We start from the raw sequence: 23,441 nt of genomic DNA on the forward strand, positions 1-23,441 counted from the left end.
TTTCAAATTTCACAAATATATCCACTAAATCCTGAACTTGGTCCCTTAAGCGTGGTCCCAGAATTACTGAGACTGATGGTACCTGTTGCCAGGAGTGTAGCTTCGTCAGTAAAATTGGTGGGGCGAGCTTCAGATTTTCCAACACTCATGCTGGCATATGATGTCAAAATATGTATAACGGCAAGCAGCACACATGAGAGGGGCTGAAGGAGCAGTGCAAAGGGATATGAATGCGGATTGGTAAGGGTGCTAAGAGAGAAAACACAACATTCAGTAAAATAACCGACATTTTTCAAGACATTCAAAGCACAGAAGGAGAGAGCGTGTGTGAGTTTGTGTCTATGTTTATGTACAAATTCCTTCTGAAATCCGGCAGACACCTCACCATACCCGACTGAAAGCACATGTACCCACCTATGTTCCAGAAAATGCATTTATTAGAGGTGTGTAACACCCGAAACACCTCTACCTGTTGCCACATCAGGTAAACCAGATTTAATGGTGATTGCAAGTGGAACTCTGAGAACAAAGGATTTATTGAGGAAAATGCGATTCTGATTCTCTCAGTAATTTCTCATTTTGAACCAGTGTTTCAACTAAAGATTTCAGCTGCTGAAGAAAGTCTACATTTCCTGGTGCCCAAACAGACCTGCTACATCGTGAATAAGAAGCAGGTCATAATGAGAATCTATTTTATTTCTCCTTCTTTTTCTCCCGTCCATTGACGTTGTTCTTTGTTTTCTTTGCTGTAGGCAACTCCCAAATTGTAATCACATTCCGTGGCAGAACAACACCACCACAAATAGAAAGAATCTTCATTGCGACTTTACATTAGATGAAAACTAAAGAAACTAGAATTTCACACAAATAGAATTGCACAATATTCCATAAACACAAAAAAGCTGCTACGGTATGTAGGAAGGCTTTGCTTGGCATTGAAATGTTATTATTGGCACATTATATAGTTCATGTTATTTTCTACTCTCATCTGCAGCCCTTGCCAGATTTAACCTGGCCGTCCTACCTTGATGGTATTTCTCATGTCCATACATGGATTCCTTACCATGAACCCAGCCACATACTAACAGAAAGCTCTACAATGGGAATGATTAAGAATGTCATGTTAAATGTCTACATACCCTTAAACATACTTATTTTGGATAAAGGAATATTGATTTTACACAGTAAGAGCACATTACTCCTCACTCACATTTAAAATGGATATAACTTCCTCGTTTCTTTGTCTATAAAAGTGTTAGAAATGGGGTCTCTAGTTGGCAGTCAGTTTAAACCCTGTCCAAGTAGGGACCCTCACTCTAGTCAGGGTAAGGGAGTCACACTCCTAAGAAAATCCATGCTCACCCCCTTGATTGCTTTGCGTGAGCAGTTAGGCTTATTTTAGAGGTAATGCGGAAAGTGTTTGTACCCACACACACAGTGTTAGAAATGGGGTCTTTGGTTGGCAGTCAGGTTACCCCCTGTCCAAGAAAGGACCCTCAGTCTAGTCAGGGTAAATCACAAACAATCCAAATTATCCCATGCCCACCCTCTGGTAGCTTGGCACTGAGCAGTCAGGCTTAACTTAGAAGGCAATGTGTAAAGTATTTGTGCAATAAGTCAAAAAATAACACAGTATAACACCACAAAAATACACCACACAGTGTTTAGAAAAATGTATAATATTTATCTGATAAGATACAGATCAAAACAATTAAAGTGCAATAAGTATACGTTGAGCTATCATTGTAAAAGTGATATAGAGTGTCCTAAGTCTTTTAAAGGCAATAAATATCTCTTTCAAGCACAAAGTACCTGGTTTGTGTGCAAAATCTCTACAAAGAACCGCAGAGGAGGAGATGTGTGGAAACAAAGGGGTGTGTGTTAATTTCTCAGGCCCCAAACGGTGATGCGTTGTTTATTTGTCATGCAGGGATGGCTGTGTATCGATTTCCGGCATTCGGTCGTGGTTTCTCTTCGGGTTGTGGGGTTTTCCGACGCCCCGGGATGATGCGTGGATTTCCTGCACTGGCAGGATGAAGTCACAGGAGCTGTGTCGATTCGGGGGATGTTGCGTTGAAATTTCTACCACACCTCAGACGCTGCGTTGATTCCTCTCTGGAAGTCAGGCTCCATCGTTCCGGCTCAGCTGTGCGTCGATCCAGTGGGCTGTGTGACGAATTTCCTGTTGCTATGCTAGTGCTGCGTTGATCTTCTCGGTGCAAAGTTGGGCTGCATCGTTCTGGTTCGGCGTGTGGTGAATTTTTCACCGCGGCGCAGGCTGGGCATTGTTTCTGGCGGGATGTGCGGCACAAGGAGTCGTTCTTGTATTGAAGAAGTCTTTTTGGCCCTGAGACTTAAGGGAACAGGAGGCAAGCTCTATCCAAGCCCTTGTGGAGCACTTCTTCACCACAGCCAGAGAGCAGCAAGGCAGCAGGGCAACATCAAGGCAGCAGTCCTTCACAGAATGCAGACAGATGAGTCCTTTGGTCAGCCAGGCAGTTCTTCTTGGCAGGATGCAGGTTCTGGCTCAAGTTTCTTCTCCAGGAAGTGTGTGAGTTGGTAGGGGCAGAGGCCATGTTTAAATACCCAAATATGCCTTTGAAGTGGGGGAGACTTCAAAGAGTGGCTTAGAAGTGCACAAGGTCCCCTTTCAGTTCAATCCTGTCTGCCAGGGTCCCAGTAGGGGGTGTGGCAGTCCTTTGTGTGAGGGCAGGCTACTGTCCTTTGATATGCAAATGCCAGGCCCTTCACCCTCCCAGCCCAGGAAGACCCATCCAAAATGCAGATGTGTGCAAGTCAGGTGTGTTTGGGATGTGTCTGAATGAATGCACAGGGAGCTGTCAACTAAACCCAGCCAGATGTGGATAGTAACGCACAGAAGGATTTAAGTGCAGAGAAATGCTCACTTTCTAAAAGTGACATTTCTAAAATAGTAATATCAAATCCAACTTCACCAGTCAGCAGGATTTTGTATCACCATTCTGGCCGTACTAAATATGACCTTCCTACTCCATTCAGATCAGCAGCTACCACTCAAACAATATATGAGGTTAGCCCCAATGTTAGCCTATGAAGGGAGCAGGCCCTACAGCAGTGTAAAAACGAATTTAGGAGTTTTACACTACCAGGACATGTAAACTACACAAGTACATGTCCTGCCGTTTGCCTACACAGCACCCTGCCCTATGGGTTACCTAGGGCATAGCTTAGGGGTGACTTATATGCAGAAAAAGGGAAGTTTTAGGCTTGGCAAGTACTTTAAAATGCAAGTCGAATTGGCAGTGAAATTGCACACCCAGGCCTTGAAATGGCAGCCCTGAGACAAGGATAAGGAGCTACTTAAGTGGGTGGCACAATCAGTGCTGCAGGCCCACTAGTAGCATTTAATCCACAGGCCCTGGGCACATATAGTGCACTTTACTAGGGACTTTTAAGTAAATTAAATAGTCCAATAAGGTATGATCCAATGTTACCATGTTCAAAGAGAGAGAGCATATGCACTTTAGAACTGGTTAGCAGTGGTAAAGTGCGCAGAGTCTTAAAACCACCAAAACAGTATCTAAAAAGTGGAGGGAGGCAGGCAAAAAGTTAGGGGTGACCACCTTAAGGCTGTCAGGTCTAACACACAGTAACACAATGAAGACACTACAAATGGACACCACACCAGAATCAGAATAAACTCAAAAACTATTTAAGGAAACAAGAGAAGTAAGAATCTCTCTTTGGCTGTGGATTCGATTTGGCTATCATTGAACTAAGGTGTTGTATTACTCATTATGGTTGCAGACATGAATTAATGTGTTGGAGATTATATTATCATCCTGAGCAAGGTGGCAAAAAAATTGTGAAAGACCACAGACACACGTCAATGCAAGCTGGAAAACTGGACCTGTTGGAACTGGCCAATAATAGACGAGGAACTTGGTGTACCAGTCAATTGGTTTGTGGATACCTTAGACGGGACAGTGACTAACGATAAACTAGTATTGACCTGCTTATAAACTGTACAGAGGTCCTTTGTGGGGCCCGTTGGATTTCCTTTATATTATTTTTGTCTCACATGTTTTTTATTATTTTTTGTATGGGATTATTTATTAAAAATATTTTTTTGATATTCCTTTATTATTGCTGATCATTGGGGTATATGAGTGAATGATGAAAGAATGGTGTTTTGTTTAGTGTGAATTCTCCTTCCAAGGGGAAATATTTTTAATATCGCTGTGATACAGTGCCCTGTCCATCTGGGTGGATAGGTTGTGGGGGGCCCTCGCTCTCCCTTTTTTCAGTTCCTAACTGCTACACAGGGGAGCTGAGGTGTTGGTTCCTTATGGCAGCAACAGAGGTGAGACGATGTCGGCGGCAAAGTGTTGGTTCCTTATGATCTGGTGAGGTTGATGAGTTCAGCAGGTCAAGATGCACTGGAGCGGCCCCTTGGGCCAAGGGCACACCACGGGGCCACAGGCAACACAGCAGAGTCGGGTGTCACAGAGGTCGGTGACACTGCACTTTGGAATCACAATGCTGTGAGATTTCAGAGGCACTGCGGCGGCATCAGACCTGCGGTGTTGGTCAAGGTCATCACACATCAGAGGGGACCATGGCTTCGGGTGCAGACAGCAGCGTGGAGTCGGGCAGCGAAGTAAGTTCTGGAGTCGTCCTGAGTCGGTGTGCCTGGTTCTTTTTGTTCTATGCCATATTTCACTCCCAAGGGTAAAGGAACTGGAGTGGGCACATCTTGCCATTCAGGGTTCTCAGCAAGAGAACCCAGGGGCTGGCAGGTGAAGTCTTTGATGTCCCTCTGACTTCTTAACAGGAAACAAGCTCAGTCCAAGCCATTGGAGAAACTTCACTAGCAGGATACACAGCAAAGTCCAGTCTTTGTCCTTTCCAAAGAAGATGCAGCAACTGCAGGCCAACCCAGCAAAGCACACCCAGCAAAGGGGCAATACTCCTCCTCAAAGCTCTTCAGCCCTTTTCATTGGCAGAGTGTCTTCTTGATCTAGAAGTGTTCTAAAAGTCTGGGGTTTTGGGTTCAATAGTTATACTCATTTCTGCCTTTGAAGTAGGCAAACCTCAAAGGAAAGTCTTTGTAGTGCACAAGACCCTGCCTTTCCTGCCCTCGTCACAGACACACTCTAGGGGGTTGAAGACTTCATTGTGTAAGGACAGGAATAGCTCTATGCAGGTGCAAGTGTCAGCTCCTCCCACCACTCTTGCCCAGGAAGACCCATCAGGATATGCAGGGCACACCTCAGCTCCCTTTGTGTGACTGACTAGAGTAAATTCACAACCAGCCCAACTGTCATCCTGACCCAGACGTGTATTCCACAGCCAGGCAGAGGCACAGAATGGTTAAGCAAGAAAGTGCAAGTGATATTTTCAAACATGCAATTTAAAAAATACCTTCACTAAAAGATGTATTTTTAAATAGTGAGTTCAGAGACCCCAAACTCCTTATCTCTATCTGCTCCCAAATGGAAAATATGTTTATGAGATATTTCAAGGCAATCCCCATGTTAATCTATGGGAAAGATAGGCCTTGCAATAGTGAAATTCAAACTTTGCATTATTTCACTACCAGGACATGTAAAACACACTAGCACATGCCCTACCTTTTAAATACACTGCACCCTGTCCACAAGGCTACCTTAGAGGTGCATTTCATGTACTAAAAGGGAAGGTTTGTGCCTGATAAGTGGGTGCACTTGCCAGGTTGACATGGCAGTTTAAAACTGCAAACACAGGCACTGCAAATCAAATGCTACTAGTGAACCTGCAGCACTGGTTGTGCCACCCACATGAGTAACCCTGTAAACATGGGTCCGACCTGCCACTGCAGTGTCTATAGGTGCAGTTTTAAACAGCCAATTCGACTTGACAAGTGTACCTAATTGGCAGGCCTAAACCACTTCTTTTTATACATGTAAGGCACTCCTAAGGTAGGTCCTAGGTAGCCCCATGGGCAGGGTGCAGTATATATGTTAAAGGTGGGACAAGCATGTTTGTGTTTCACATGTCCTGACAGTGGAATACTGCTAAATTCTGTGTTCACTGTTGCAAGGCCTATCTCTCTCACAGGTTAACATGGGGGCTGCCTTTGAATATTACTAAAGTGCAAATTCCCGTTGAGAGCAGAGAGAAATATGGAGTTTGGGGTCTCTGAACTCACAATTTAAAAATACATCTTTTAGTGAAGTTGGTTTTTAGATTGTTATTTTGAAAATGCCACTTTTAGAAAGTAGGCATTGAATTGCTTAAACCATTCTGTGACTCTGTCTGTTTGTGGATTCCCTGTCTGGGTCAGTTTGACAGTTGGGCTGTTTGTGAATCCCCTCTAGACAGTGAGACAAACGAAGCTAAGGTGTAGCCTTCATATCCTGATGAGCCATCTGTGCTAGAGTGGAAGGAGTAGTGTTCACTTACACCTGAATGTGCTGAGCCTGCCCTCTCAGAATGTAGTCTCCAACCCCGTGATGTGTGTCTGGGCCTAGCCTGGACACAGCACGATCTTGCAAACAAGAGAGACTCCCCTTTGAAGTTTGCTAACTTCAAAGGCAGAAAGCAGTACAAGTATTAGACCCAAAACTCCTGAAAATTAGATCACTTCTGGATTCAAGAGGAACCTCTGCCAAGGAGAAGAACTGAGGAGAAGTGCTGCCCTTGCCTGTGTCTGTGCTTTGTTGGGCCATCCTGCAGTTGCTGCTTCTGCCTGTGAAAGGGCACACAGACTGGACTTTGTTGGGCATTCTTGCTTGAGAAGAATCTCCAAGGACTTGAACTGAGCTTGCCTCCTGTTTTGAAGTCTCAGGGCCATCACATACTTCCCCTTCCAGCACCTGGACTCTCTGCTGAGACTCCTGCCCTGCCAAGTGGAGCCCTTTCCAGTCCGTGGGCCCTTGAAAGGTGAAGTTGGCAGAAGAAGAGCTGAAAATCCACACACAGAACGCAGTGCAGGGAAATTTTAGATGCACCATCTGCAAAGTGGCTGATAAACGACGTGCCTCCAGCATTGTGGCTGAAATCGACTCTCCACATTCAGTGCAGCCCGGGAAACCGATGCATCGCGGCTGGAGAAATGACGCGTAACACCCGCTTGCGGCTGCTGATAATGATGCAAACCCCATGCAGCACGGTTTTCTAACACCATGCACCCGCATTTTCCACGCAGCGTCTCTGGGCGTCAAAGTCACCCCAACTCTGCGTAGATCGGAGGAGCCCTGTCTGGAAATCGACGCCTTGCTCTCTTGTGAGGGAGAAAAACAACGCATCACTGTCACGACCGGAGAAGAAACACTGCATGGCCTCCCTTGCGAGGGCAGAATCGACGCATCGCTGCCTTATCTGACGCGCGTTCACCAATGTGGCTTTATTTTTTATGCTAACCAGTTACTTTGTGCAAAATCATAGTTTCCATTGTATTCTATGGAGTAAGACTCTCATTGCTTTGAAACTTCATATTCTAACTTGTGTATGTTGGATTTTTGTCATTTTGGTCTTGTTTGATTTAGGTCAATATTACCTATTTTTCTAAACTGGTGTGGTATCCATTTTGTGGTGTTTTCACTGTATTACTGTGTGTGTTGGTACAAATACTTTACACATTGCTTCTGAGTTAAGCCTGCCTGCTCGTGCCAAGGTACCAAGAGGGTGAGTGGGGGTTAACCAGTTGTGCTTCTCCTTTGCCTGACTATAATGAGGGTCCTTGCTTGGACAGGGGATAACCTGACTGCCAACCAAAGACCCCATTTCTAACAATGCCAACCATGGATAACCAATCGTAATCACAATTTACACAGGGAGCACTTGCACTTTTGCATTGATCAGCAGTGATGAAGTGCCCAGAGTACCAAAACCAGCAAAAACATATCAGAAAAAATAGGAGGAAGAGGGAAAAAAGTTTGGGGATAACACTGCAAAATGAGCCATTTACAACAAAAAGTTCTACATGTAATCAGAATATCTATGAAAAGTTGTAACGGTACTTTATGTCTAGACTGCATCTGTTCTGACGAGTCTAGCCTATAGAAGCACAATTCATTTAACTGGATTTTATTGTTTGCACCGATTCTAGCAGGATGACCACCTATTTGCAGGGAGAGATTAGAGTTATTTCACTAGGTGTCCTAAATCAGGCCTACATGGCATTTCGAGGACTCCATTACAGCACATCAGCCAGGTATGGGCCCTAATGTAAGCAGCGACAATGGGCTGCCATTAATGCTTGCTCAGAAGTCAAATACAGAAATCTCTGAGAGCACAGAGATGCCTACTCCCCTGGGCTTCGGTGTCACTGCACTTGCTGCACTATTTTTAGCTACGCCCCTGAATAGAGGCAGCGTTGATTACTTTTATAGTAAACAGCAATGAGTTAAATTCTGAAATGTTCTTGCCAGCTAGCACTTATTACGTGGATTTCAAATTAAACTAACTTGTCAAAGTGCTCTGTCCTAATGTTCCCAATCTGAAAACATGCCCTCCCCTGACCTTTTCATAATCGGACCACAATTATTTTAAATAAGGAAAAACCATTGACCGTCATGCTCTGCCTGGCAACAGACACTTCAAAGCAAAGGAAACAGAAAAAAAACACATTGACTAAGAAAACAAATCTCCGGACTTGACAGGTATGGAGTGGTGGGAACGTGATGAAAATTAATGAAGGCGCCATGTTCGTGTGTCACCCTACCGTTCGGCACAGTTGTCCTGGCAACGGAATACTGTCATCTTTTTGTAGTCAAACAGGGACACTCCTCGGAGAGCTCGCCGGTGTGTGTCATCCACGAAGCAGCCAATGTATTTTGCTGAAAAACATAGATTGAACTCGTTAATAATTCAAAGACCCGAGTCCCAACACACCTACTTAAACCTGGGCCTCGGGCTACCTATTATTTCACCTTTTCGCAAACAATTTGGCCCTCTTGCCTAAAAATGTTAAACAGTTGAAAAGAGGTCCTATTTCTCTGAGCCTCCCGCGGGGAGAGAAAAACTGTTTAATTATTAAAACCTTTTCGAGCCTTTGATTTGTCGACAATGTCTTAATCAAAGAATATGTTTTTTTCCTTTATACTCGTAAGCAAATGAGTCATACGCCAGAAGCTGGCTGTTAACAGAAGCACAGAAAACTTTATATAAAACACAAAACACGCAGTTCTGCGGGAATAAGAAGGGCTTTCAACAGGAAAGTGTCCCAGATCCTGATTCTCAAACATTATTTGCAAAGTTTCACCCGTTGTTTTACAACTAGGTTCCGAGTGGATCTATGATATGTTTAGCTGCTCACAGGATTAGAGGACTACTGCAAGGAATCTGCGACTATCACAGCTTTCTATAGAAATTAAATGATTCTGCAAGCAATTACATATAAGAAAATACACATGGAGTACAATTAAGGGCATGTAAATGCTAGGCAAAAGTGGATTTTCACATGATAACTTTTTAACATGTGGAAAATAGTTTCCCCCTTCAAAAAACTATTTGCCAACAACCCCAACAATTTTCAGGGTTTTCCCACCTAATCCTTCCACGAACTCCTGGAATAAAAATCTAGGAGCGCCATTGTCAGGAGTAAATCTCTGATGATATAAAGAGAGGACTGTGCATTCGAAATGTTGAAATACACACTCATGGACTTGTGTGATTTTGCCAAATTGCCATGACTTTCCCACCTAGAATACTCACTTTATCAACCACACTTGAGTACCTGGCATCCTTATTTGTGTGTAAAAGAACTGACAACTGTAAATTGCTGTTTTGTGAAATATATTTGTAATTCATCATTTATGCCATTTGCTCATTCAAGTTGAAGATTGATGGATACTGTGATTTGGGCATATATTGTTTGCATGTATAAATTGTGAATAATTCATACAATTATTATGTCTCAAAGCTAGTTTAAAAATGGGTGGAGGGTACTTCATCTGCAAGTTTGGCGGAGAACATTATCTCCGCAGTCCCAATGGAGTACTGTCTGTCAAATTTACAGATGACCGCCCACCCCCCCCCCCCACCTCCAGTGGTCAACTTTGTACATTGAAAGGAACAACAATTAGGGCGGTTCCTTTCAATATACTTAAGGCTTTGTGAGCAGCTGCCATTCTTTTGATGGCCCCTACCAAACTTTTAACATTTTTTTGTATTTCAGAAATAAACTCTCAAAGCAGGAATATGTTCCTGAAAAACAAAAAACAAATGACCTTTTTCTGGAAAACAAAAAACTAATAACCTGAACACCCTGTGAGTTTCTTCCCATGGTATGGGAGTCATTATTGTTTTTTTCCTGTTCCTCACCACCAGGTTTTTCCTGCCAGTGATGAACAGAAAAAATATATATTACAAATAGGATCGGCTGTGCGATGTCCTGCTTTTGAAGGCCCCTACTCTGTCAGGCCATCAAAAGGAGCTTTACGCCAAAGGAGCCAATGAGCTACATTGCTGGAAAACCTAAGGTCTGCTCATGTCTAAATGAGGATCTAGAGTTTACGGACAGGGTACTCCATCATATGTGATGATGGAATACTATGTGCTTCAAAACCTAACTCCGGCCCTTAGTCTGCTTCCTACATGTAACACATGCAGACATTAAACACAAGCCATTTGGTTGGTAACTTGAGTACCAATATATTGGGTAACAGTAAAACGCTTTATTTAGAGTGCTTAGAAAATTGTGTCACGAAATGTTAAATATTGTTATTATTATTACACACACATATACACTCAGAGTAAATTAAGGGTTTTCTTCAAAGGTCTATAACTAATTTGAATCTCATTTGATAAGGTGTAAGCTTCTTAGAAAATTGAGTAGGTTATGAAAATTCAAGCAATATACTGAAAATGTTTGTAGGATTGTGTGGCATTTTAGTGAGCGGTAATAATTTATTAGGACATTTTTGAGAATCGAAAAAAATTACAATAACATAAAGTGTGTAATCATAAAACTGTCATAATAGATGTAAGCTGCAAGTGAGTGCGAATAGCAAACACATTTGTACTATAAACAATATTTTTAACGTGTACCCCCATAGAGCTTGCAAACAACATTTCACCTGGTTTTTCACAGCGCTATAAAGAACAAGTGTTGCTCTTCCCACTTTTAAGGTTTTCAATCCATTGACTCAAAAATGGTGAATCTCTGGATATTAGATCTCCAAGTCCTTCTCTGAGCAAACAAACCAGAAGTAAATCAATAAAAATAGTTAATTGGATATATTTATTATATTCAAGTGCTCCTGGAAATATGGTAGCACCCAACCTGTCTTTTAGGGGGCTAGGATAGACCCGGTGATGAAGCATGCCACTACTAGAATGGGTGAGGGTCATATATAAAGAAAATTACCATTCTCTTTATTGATTTACTTCTGCTTTGTTTGCTCAGAGAAGGACTTGGAGATCTTTATTTGGCAAGAAATACTTCATTTGTGAGCAGTGTTGTCCTAAGGGACAGGCATCTATTTAAAGCTACTTTTTTGAAGCTAGAGGGCTGAAATACAGGCACGTAGCAAAACCTTAATGGAGTGAAAACATCAGAAATGTAAGGATTTGTACAATTATCACATGCTGATACTTGTGGCATAATTTTATGCAGCGCTTGGAAGAACTTGTATGTATTGGTAAAATATCTCTTGCATTGCATGTCACTTTGTATAACACTTTGCCATTCATCTGGAACAAGATACACTGGGACCAATTTGCTATTAATAGGGTCTCATGGGGTGCTACAGTCTGCAAACTATATCTAGAGCTGTCCGCATATAGGGCAGCATTTTCCCCCTATTCATTTCTTGGGAAAAATCATAACCATGCTCCCTGAAGTACTGGAAGTTTCTCCCAGCAAGAGGGCATACCTTGTGGGCTTTTAATTTCCAGGGCCACCATGATTTATATGACAAACATGGGAAGGACAGACATTGTACAAAAATGTGGCTGATATGGCACCAAAAGTGCCATCATATGTACTGAGATCATTCTGACGGCATTCTGTCCAGTTTCCGGTCCACATTGGTGAAATCCATCATTCCTCATAATTTAAATTAGATGCAAGAGTTGTTTGAAAGAACCAGCTTGACAATTTTTGCGGACTCTTCTATTACAGCCATCTTTTGTTAAGGCTTTCAACCTGCCAACTTAGCAGCTCTTCACAAACTTTACTTTGACCATTTAACATCCTGGAAATGGTCAGAGAGATGCTCAAGTGAGGGACCAGGTAAATCCCTTCCACAGCTGTGTGGGTACAGAACATTCCAACGCTTTCTTGGGATGGAGCTTAGAGGTTTGTCTACAGAGAAAATAGTTTTCTCAAGGAGAACAAATATAAAAGTAAAAATGTGCCTTTACCCAAAGGTGCTAGCATTTGACATGACAAAAGTGTAACCTACACACATTCACACTATTACAATATCAGAGCCTACACTAAAAACATAATTAACAAACCTTTCCAATGATTACACCTGGAATGCCGCAGCAGCGAGTTTTGCAGGTGTATTCTGCAACAGTTGTGTATATCAAAAAAACATAAAACTACATTCATGAGCGATAGTATAGTTGCACCCAAATGGCCCTAACACAGAAGAAAATGTGGTCATAAAGGTAACTCTGCAATGTGTGAGGCTGCTGTGCCAAGTTTTGTACCTCAGTCCTAGACCCTTAGAAGTGAGGCCTAAGGTGCTTGCTCCAGCTTAAACACTGCATTTCCGCTGTTGCATGGACAGAACAGGTACATCTCCGCCTTTGCATGGACAGAACTGGCACATCACTTTCGGCACCAGCACTGCAAAATTTCCTTCGGCGCAAAGCCCCTACTTCCCCATTGACAACAGCCTTGACGATAACACCAAACGCTGCATCACAGTCACTGTGCTTTTTGGAACAACAGCATCACTTCGAAGCCAACGACTTGCACCTGAGCTACTTTGTATCTCAGCTTCATTGCATGGCCATTGCTGCATGGGGCACTTCAAATGCGTTGTCTCGACTGCGTGAGGAAAACAACAAACCTCCTCCATTGCAGGGATCGAGACCCAAACATTGCTTCTAATGCATCCCATATCTTTGACACCAACCAGGATCAAGGTACTTTTGTTTAGCAGGCCTGACTGAGTCCCTGTATCTGGCCCACGCTCCATCTCGGACGGTATGAACTTTTGATTTTTCCCAGTCCAGCGCAACCCGTTATCCCCGATGGGTGCTTCCTCCTTCTAAATTTAATCTTAAATTATGTGTAACTTAAGCTCTACTTATTTGATTTTTGTCATTTTGGTCTTGTTCATTTTAGTCTACTTCACTATGCGGCATAGCACAGCGAGCCCATATTCCACCTTCCAGTGCAGAGTGAAGTTTGTTCCCTTGTGTGAGACTTGTTTGTGGTGCTCACGAGCATGAACACATCATTCTGGAGTAGATTTTGTACTCAAGATCATTGTAATATAGTCAAAAATATATTTTCTACTGGATTTTCTTCTCCAGTGGACCCTTTATGTTGTTTTTAGTGTGAGAAGCCGTTTTTTCCAAATAGGAAGGAAGAGACTCCAACTTCCTGTTCCTGTCCAGCAGGCTCTTCCCAGTGCTTTGTCTGTCTCCTCGTCACTTTCTACTTGGATTTCGAGGTGGAAGGATCTTTCCCTTTATCTCCTGGATATACCTTGGGATTTAAGGACCTTGTTTATTGTGAAATCACACAAGTAAGTTCAACGACTATTGTATAAGGGTGTTGTTTGTTTGCTTGGGCATGGATCAGTATTTATCTGTATTTTAATTTGATTTTAAAAATGTATAGTGGTGGATGGCCTGGAGTTTAAGTATGATTCTAGTTATTATTTATTTTGTATTTCATTGATTTTTCATCTTTCGTAAAGGAAAATTGTTGCACAGCTCTGTAACTTTTCTACATGTTTGCAATGTTTGAAATATTATTTTACAATGTGGCCTAGATTTCCAAAAGGCCACCTAGCCAGCAGACCCAGTACTAGTATCATCAGTGCTTGAAATAAATGGTTCAGTGATATATGTTTTTAAAACTTCATTTAGGGCAGGGGTGGCATAGGATTAAATTAAAAATGTTGCTTATTGTTTACATTGCATATTTTTTGGCAAAAAGTGGATATGTTGTGAGATAATATTTCATGACATGGCAGGATGTCTGTTGTTGTGAAATGTTCATAGCTCAGTTAATTTTCGTGTTTTGCATTGCTGAATTAATGTTAGTGTTGTCTTCAGTGTTACCACCACGTCTCCTTAAGGCCATTGTCTGTGTGTGTTTGATTATCATCATCCAGCATTTGTCTTTGTGTTCCATGCCGTGTGGCCATGGGCCATTTTGTCTAGTCTATGTCCACAGGCTTTCATATAATCTTTGTTATCCATGCCTCCTTGTTCGCGGTTGTTGTTTGTCCATGTGGCCATTTTGTGCATCCAGTCAGTGTTTCTTTGTCACAGGCTTCCATGTGTTCTTTGTTCCCATTGCTCCTTGTTGTTGTTGTTTCACCATGTGGCTGGCAGGTATTTTGTACATGAAGCCAGTGTGCCTTTGCCATTGGTTTTTGTGTTTTCTTTGTTCTCCATGCCTCCTTATTCTGTGTTGTTGTTTGACCATGTAGCTGGCTGCCATTTTGTGCATGCAGCCAGTGTGACTTTGTCATAGACTTGCATGTGTTATTTGTTCTCCATGCCTCCTTTCTCTTTGTTATTGTTGTTTGACCCTGTGGCTGGCAGCCATTTTGTGCATGCATCAGTGTGTGTAGGAAACTGGCCCACGTTGCAGTTATCCTTCCCCCCACTTTTTGCCTGAAATTGATGCTGACTTGACTGAGAGTGTGCTGGAATCCTACTAACCAGGCTCCAGCACCAGTGTTCTTTCCCTAAAACTGTACCCTTGTTTCCACAGTTTGTACACCTCTGGCACACAGATGAGTCCCTTGTAAAAGGTACCAGTTGTACCAAGGGCCCCGTGGCCAGGGAGGGTCCCTAAGGGCTGCAGCATTCGTTTGCCACCATAATTACTCTCACCAAACTCATGCACATTGCCATTGCAGATTGTGTATGTTGGTGGGAAGAAAAAGGCAAAGTCAGCATGGCATCCCTCTCAGGGTACCATGCCCACAAAAGACTGCACGTGGCATAGATAAGTCACCCCTCTAGCAGGCCTCACAGCCCTAAGGCAGGGTGAACTATACCACAGGTGTGCCCCTACAGTGTCTAAGTCCATTCTTAGACATTGTAAGTGCAGAGTGGTCATATTAAGTACATGGGCTGGGAGTTTGTCATTACCACTACACAGCTCCATGAGGGCTTCACTGAATGCTAGGAAGTTTGAAATCAAACTTCTCAGTACAATAAACCCACACTGATGGCAGTGTTGGTTTGTTTGTAAAAAGAACAAACTGAGCATCTTACAGATGCCTGATGTACTTTGCCTAACCCTCTAGTGTAGGGCTGACTGGTCTGTGCCAGCCTGCCAGCAGCAGACAAGTTTCTGACCCCCTGGGGTGAGGGCCTTTGTGCTCTCTGAGTCCAGAAACAAAGCCTGCTCTGTGTGGGGGTGCTTCACACTTCCTCCCTGCAGGATCTGTAACACTTGGTGGTGAGCTTCAAAGGCTCAGGCCTTTTGTTATAGTGCCCCAGGTCACCCCAGCTAGTGGAGATGCCCGCCTCCCATACAAATCCCCACTTTGTTGGCAAGTCCGTTGGGAAAATTAGGTAAAATAGGGAGGAGTGACCACTCCAGCCAGAACTACCCCTAAGGTGTCCATAGCTGACGTGACCCTCCATCCCTGCAGAATCCTCCATATTGGTTTGGAGGACAGGAACCAATAGGGTAGGCATGTGTCCCCTCCCCGAAGGGGGTGGGCACATATAGGGAGTAGCCACCCTAAGGGACAGTAGCCATTACCTACTGCCCTCTTACCCCTATAGTATTTAGGGACACCCTTGAACCTAAGTCACCAGATACCTAGCAACCTCAAGAAGACAGCCAGAAGAAAGGAGGACTGCTAAGTTGACCCCCAGCAGAGAAGACTGAAGACACCAAGTGATTTGGCCCCAGCCCTACTGGTCTCTCTCCAGCTTCTGAAGCCCCTGCTACAAAACGTTGCTGCATCCTGCAGGACCAGTGACCTCTTAAAAGCCTCAAGAGCACTTCCTGCACAACAGAGGACCAAGATCTCCTGTGGACATCGTCCCTGTCCAGAAAGTAACTCCAACAAAGGACTTCAAAACCACACTGGATCCGCAAGCCCTGCCCACTCTTCACCCACTCTGCACCTGACGCCCATGTCCAGGTGGCCCAATGAACTAGGACAGGTCCCCTGGCGATACTGTCCTAGTGGCCACCCCTGTGCCCCTGAGAGTGTGTGTTTGGTGCTGACCTGTGGCTTCCCCCCCGGTGCTCCCCTAACCCCCCCAGGTCTGCCCTCCAAGGACATGGATACCTACCTGCAAGCAGGCCTGTTTCTGAATGCCCCATTCTACATAGGAACCTGTTTTAAATCTTGCAACAAATTTGAAAACGATTCTACTTGCCAAATTGAAACTAAGTGGTGTTGATATATATGCTTGATACTTACGTTCAAATACACTTACCTGCAAACTCAATCTTGTGGATCTAGAACTAAAGTAACAAAATATATTTTTGCTATATAAAAACCATTGGCCTGGAATTAGTCATTAAGTTGTGCTTCCTTTACTGCCTGTGTGTGTACAACAAATGCTTTACATTACCCTCTGATAAGCCTAACTGCTTGACCACACTACCACAAAAGAGAGTATTAGTATTATCTACTCTAGCCTCTTTTGTTCATCCAACCAGTATGCCTTTGCTATTGGTATGCATGGATTGATGTGATACCATTTTAATAATGATATGCTTGGGGATCATTGTAGTATATGTACATTAGAAGAATGTGATTCTGATGAGCATTGTTTATATTATTTCCTTCCTTTTTTGCATTTTTTATTTTGTGACTCCTTTGTCATAGGCTTTTTTCTTCTTGTCCTACCATAAACACATTGTCAATTATTGATCATTTGTTTAATTTATTTTTTTATTGCAATGTTTATTTTATTTTTTAATAATGTTTTTATTTGAACTTTCATTCTATTTTTTATTATATTTTCCTATTGTTTGTAATTTACTTTTTTGTTTTTAATTTTTTTAATTTGTTTTTGTTTTTTTAATGTTTTTTATTTTTTTTAATTGTTTATTCCTTCAATTTATTTAATTTATTTAATTCTGCATTTGGCTTGATCCATCCTTCCATTCATCCATTCCTCCAGCCATTTATCCATCCAGCATAAGTGCACAGCCACACTACCACTTTCAGTTTCTTTAGGTGGATAGTAGTTCCATTTCCTTCTGTACAATCTAGCTGTGGTGCACTGTAGACACATCAGCAGCATAATTCATTTTTTGTTAATGATTATTCCTTTTCCCCTGGACCACCTTGTTGCCATAGTTTTTTTGAAGTATTTTTCCATTTACCCATGCACCTCTCTCTGACTGCCACAGGTATCTCCTTTAAAACAGATGGAGATATAGCAAGGAGCTGTGTTGTGTCGCCTCATTGGAAACAAAATGTTATGGTGTGGTGGTGTATTTTGACTTTATAATGTTTGATTAAATTAGTAAGTAAACAAGCGCACTAATATTGTATTTCTCTGTACTATTTCAACTTGCCATTTACCATACGAGTGTTCATCTAGGTAAGCCTGATTCACATTATGGTACTGGAGGCCGGACGACCCATATGAAAAAACATCACACAATCCGATGGGAGGGGCACCTCAAAAAAATGCTAAACATGGTCGTGATGGAGAAAGTAGGAGAGCAAGGAAACATCAGCCACAACTGGTCCAATCACAGTAGAGGGTGAGGAAGAAGAGGGTGACATCCTCACGCAAAAGAGCCCTGTCCCCAGCAGTGCACCAGAATCACATGCCTCAGCAACTTCACAATGACACAGGAAGATTTAGAGTCAGATGGAGAGTGAGATACTACTGCATACTGTGACCTCAGCGCCACAACACACATTGAGTCTACCACCACCTACTTCTCGAACATCACCTGCATCAGTGGCCCCAGAAAAGAAGAAAATCCAGGCTACTTTTATGGCTATGTTTAGGCAGGAGGGGCCCTACAACCGCAAACACCCATTGGCACCTTTGTACAATGGGAGGCTGGAAAAGTGTTAGCACTGGACCTCCTCCCCTTTTTTTGTGGAAGTAGTGGGATTCATAGAATTTGTGGCAGCCATCTGCCTGAAATGGAAGGTTCCAAGTTGGACCTATTTTGCCAGAGTAGCTACTCCAGTGCTGCATTATGATGTGCTGCAATTGATTGGACAAGCTTTGCAGAAAATGGTTGTCCACACAATCTACCTGAAGATAGACATGTGGACCACTTGTATGGTGACTGATTACATGTGTATCACTGCACACTGGATCTCTTTTCTGGGGGTAAAGCAAAAGTTATCTACAGGTCTTGGCCATGAAGAAAGTTTTAAGAGCATTCAGCGGTGTGCAACAGTAGCCATGTTCACCATGGGGAAATCACATACAGCTGCAAATATATTGGACAAATTCAATTGCAAGGTGTCTGAATGGCTGCAATACAGTGGTCTCCATAATGGATTTATTGCCACAGACAATGGCAGTACCATAGTCAAGGCCATGTCAGACTATGGCTATTTCAGCGCCCTGTGTTTAGCACACTGCATCAACCTGGTTGTTCAAGAATTTCTCAAGAAATAAGATATAGTCAGCAACATACTGACCACCTACAGATAAATCTTCACCCATTTCAGCCATTCTTTCAAAGCCCAAAGCAGTTGCAAATTATTCAGCGTGCTAATAGAGTAGCAGAGAAAGACCTGATACAGGAGGTGCCAAAACTTTGGAACTCAACCTATTATATGTTGCAGCATCTTTTTGAGCAGTACAGACAGATCAATGACTATGTCATTGAAAGAGGAGCTTATGCAGTTGTTAAAGCTATGGCCATTGATATGGACAAATGGGGCCTCTGCAAATTGCCTGAGACAGATGCTGCTCCTTTTTTAGGTTTTCACATGGGAAGTTAGAAAGGAGGACAGTATGATGGGCCAAGCTATTCTGTTGTTGCATCTGCTACAGGAACATCTAAAGAAGCTGTCTGAAAGGTTCACATTCGGAGGTGTAAAAAAAAAAACAGAAGTGTATGCCTTGGTTGAGAGCCTAAGCTATTGTTTGACTTGTAATGCAAAGCTGCAAAATGGCATTATCTCATCCAAAGAGTACACCTGTGCCACCCTACAAAAAATGCTTCCCACTTTCATTCATTATTCCGAAGGGGATGTGTCAAAATACAACAGGTGAATTGTACAGCAAGCAGGAGAACTGGAAAAAAAATGGCTGGAACTTAGAGTGCTACCCCACAGTTCTGGGGTGCCGCCTTCAACTTCCAGAGAAGGCAGTCTTGTCTCATAGCAGCCAAAACAATCAACAAGAAAGCCGGCAACAGCAGCAACAGAAAAATCTTACCCAACCTCTGCATTGGCCTGGTTTCAAGTGGCAGGTCTTACGTCCAGTGAAGAGTTGAAGGCAAAAGCAGTTGAGCAAGTGGCAGCACCAGTGACCATTATGAGGATGTTCCAGGAGTATCTTTGTGACCCAGAAGAGGTGTATGTGGTTCAAAACCCTTTGGTGTATTGGTATTGGAAAATGCACCAATGGCCAGAGCTCAGCAGGCTGGCAATAATGTATCTGGTTTGACCTGTAGCCAGCATGTCTGCTGATCGTGTGTTTAGTGCAGCTGGTACAGTTGTTATAGTGAGAAGGACCAGTCTCTAACCTCAAAATGTGGAGAGATTAACAATGATCGAAATGAACCAGCATTTTATACCACCTGATTACACCATTCCCTAAATAGCACAGGAGGAGGTAGAGATAATAGGTCAAAGTCCGGTGTGTTAGCTGACCAACTTCTTTGTGAACCATCTGAGTTTAAGGATGAACTCTACTTCCTGAAGTGAGTATGCCAGTGCCACCATCAAACTTTTTAATTATTTCCTGTTGAGCTTTCTTTCTTTCTTTTACATTTTATGCCCAGGCTATGTGTCCACACCCTAGGAAAGGCAATGCAAGTGAGTTGGGATGTGGCCAGGATGGCAGTAGGGAGCAGCAAGCCATGAGGGCTGGTGCAGGAGCCCAGTGGCCTGTTGGCCCCTCGGACCTGGCCAATTAAAAGGACCAATCAAGAGGAGGGGCCAGGAAAGGGGGACACAAGCTGACTAACTGCCTAAACGGTGTGGCTTGCAGCGCATCTTGGCAATAACATTGCTTTGATCTCTTGGTGCCAGTGCCTTGCACCTTAGAGTCGGTTTGTGGTGTGATTGACGTGCTTTTCCTGAGGCAGTACAGTTGAGCCAGTATGGGTGTAGTTGGCTGGACTAGATCTGGTGCATATTTCTTCTTTGTTTGTGCTCCCCCGCCTTGCAATCTTATGTCATAGGCATTCATGTTTACCATCTATACTTATAATTGCACTCACGGTGATTACAATGAATTCAACCCAGCATTTTACCAGGAGCAGGCTGCAACACGTGTAGTGTGCTTCCTGTGTAAAAAGAGTTCTGATCAGGAGGTTTGGAGGAAGGTGGTGACTGCTTTGGGCAGAGCAACTGAGCATTTGCAGCTCTCTCCTCTCGATGGCTCACAACAGGGCACAGAACTTGATGAAAAGAGGCAAAGCTGCCCACTAAAACCAGGGAGGTCGTGCAACAGGAGCAAGCTATGCTACTCTTCCAATCCTCCGTAAGAGTCTCATGTGGCAATGACAAAACACTTCACCCCAGAGGGTTGTGCAACTCCAAGACCTCCACATAGGATACAACGGAAGGAGAATGGTGATAGCAGGTCAATCCGAGTATTTCACCCCCCTGGGGCTAACAGACATGACCCCTCATGAGGAGGCTGCCCTGGGAATACAACCAGGTTGTAGATTCCTCAGTGACAGTGCAATTACAGGGGCAGAACTTGGGAGGAATTGAATCCCTGCAATTCTGTGCAAGATTCAATGTGGTGCAAGTTGAACCCTTAAATGAAGTCCAAACTAGGCCCACAGAGCTGATTACACATTCCCAGAAGCAGGGTGTCCCTTTGTCACCGATCATGTGTTATAAAGGGTAGTGAGATGTCCCATTCAAAATCACTCAGCCACCAAAGCATTTCTTGAGGAACCACTCCCTACGGATGATCTTGACAAACCCCGCTGGGAGGTCTCACTCTCCTAAAAGGATCCAGAGGAGGTTTTTAAAAAAGACGTGGAAGTGCCCCCCGTGGAAGGGAAAGACCACCACAGGTCGCCGGAAAAGTGTGTTAGACAGTCTTCTCCTAGCATGCAAGAAACAACCGGTTCTACTCAAGTCAGAGGGCCCGCAGTCTCAACAGATTTGCAGTCTTGCCAGTCTAGGAATCCCTAAACAACTCTAATGGCAACAGCAAATGCCATGATTTTAAATATAGATAAACTTGACATTTAAATTTCAATAATACAATCCTAGGCTACCACTACCAAAGCAATAGATAAAAAGCAGGACAGGCTAAACTTGCTTATCAAAAGAGCACAAGCTCAGGTAGAGGCAGACATTGGAATGGTAGTTCAGACATGTCAATGTAAATTCTGCCCTATTTTGGACAAACTCAGAGAGTTGCCAGGAATCAAGGCCTCAATGGTGGCTGAATTAAAACTTTAAACGGAACTGCGGAAAGATGGCAGATCATCCCCAAAAGAGCAACAACAGTTAAAGATAAAGATCAAACTACAAGAAAACGAGCCCTGAGCAGTTAGCAGATACACCAACAGAAAGCCCGTCCTTTGAAGACAACGCGTATGGAGGTCCTTTTTCCCCTGTCTTGTCTAGAAAGAACGAAAAGCACTTGAAAAAAATGGGCAACAATCACTCTACAAAACAGGGAAGGAGTGGTCTTCTCTTTCAAAATTATGGAAACAACAGTGCATCTCAGCAGAATGCAACCCATATCGAAAACTCAAAGGAGGGCAAGAAGAAGAACATGGTACCTTTCCGACAGTAGAATATCTCAAATCCACTCTGGGCAGAACTGTCAGCTACCACTCTACCAGAAGAGGAACCTTAAGTGCAATAAAACATCTCAAGAAGGGAAACTGTACCTAAACAGCCACCAGAATCAACTGGAACGCGTAGGTTGCAGCAACGGTGGTCTGCTCCAGGAGTCTGCTTGTTGCCGGAACCCCAAGAGAATATCACCCATGTACCTCAACCGGGGGGGAGGGGCTAAACATATAGGAGACAACCTGAGTGTTCCGCCCATTATTGAAGCCAACCCCCAAGCAGTAAGGCCAGCATAGCACTGCCAACTTTGTTCTGAAAATTTGCAGGAAGGGTACCAAGTAACTATTAGCCCAGGAGAGAGGATAGGATTTTTTTTTCCAATGCCATAATGTCCACATTCGATGACTCAAGTGGCCCGCAGAACTTTCTCCACTCTTAAAGGCCAAGGGTTTCTAAACCCTCATCTTCTATCCAATGTACAGTTCGCAGGGTCCCTAGGATATCCTCAACAGGGGCAACTTTGTGAAAATGTGTAACTCAATTCAGGGCCTCAACGTGTAAAGAGCAAATATCGCAAATACGTAGCCTTTATACCCCCATGAAATGGGGAATTAAATTAAAGCACACAGGTACGGTTCTACAATCAGGAGACTGTGCAGTCACTATTGACCAAATCTGAAGTGCTTGAACACTGGGGAATCAAGCTATTAAAGAGCAACAGAGCAAAATACCTGCTCTTTCTTATCCCACAAATAGGAAATAAAATGGGGGACTGTACCACAACAACAACTAACAGGGCAGAAAACGACAGCTTAGTACTATAACGTGCCAAGGGTGCAACTTCAGCTCTTGACATAAGGCCAAGGGAATTTGCAATCACCCAAAACCAGCTGGGGATAAGACACTGCAGGGCTGAGGTTTCACAAAATGGGATGGTCCCTGGGCATAAATCCTTACTCTCCCAGTCCTGACATACGCAGAAGGACAGGGTACAGGGCCATTCCCAGCAAAGCCAGGAAAATCCAGATTGACTCCTCCAATAGAAAGCTGGATACCTTAAAGTTAATTGCTTGGAACACAGCCAGTACAAGCAACCAGGCTCAAGACCCAAACCTAGAAATATTTCTGTGAAAGTTTGACATCATATGCCTTCAGCAGATCTGGCAAGAAATGGAGAATCCAAGGTCAAACCAAAAAGGGAATCTAAAAGGGGGCTTATCAAACTCCGTAACTACCAATAAATCTTTCAATGTGAGGAGGCTTGACGTGAGGCCCGCCCACATGTTAGCAGTTATCATTGAAAACTGGACGTTTGGACTAACATTAATAGTAGTCATAGTAATAAACATTTATGTCAATCATAATGCTGCCCTAAAACAACGCCTA

The 23,441-nt window shown here is 43.3% G+C and overlaps 1 protein-coding gene across 7 annotated transcripts in view; it reads right to left on the minus strand.

Moving 5' to 3' along the window:
* WSCD2 (WSC domain containing 2) overlaps nt 1-23,441 on the minus strand; it is a 1,176,783-nt gene that overhangs the window by 494,570 nt on the left and 658,772 nt on the right. For all 7 annotated transcript variants that reach the window (XM_069214798.1, XM_069214802.1, XM_069214803.1 and 4 more), the window contains one exon: nt 8,687-8,801. In XM_069214798.1, the coding sequence (XP_069070899.1) occupies nt 8,687-8,801 (115 nt within the window). The remainder of the gene's footprint in view (nt 1-8,686; nt 8,802-23,441) is intronic.

The sequence above is a fragment of the Pleurodeles waltl genome, chromosome 11, assembly GCF_031143425.1.
Source record: "Pleurodeles waltl isolate 20211129_DDA chromosome 11, aPleWal1.hap1.20221129, whole genome shotgun sequence".
Lineage (NCBI taxonomy): Eukaryota > Metazoa > Chordata > Amphibia > Caudata > Salamandridae > Pleurodeles > Pleurodeles waltl.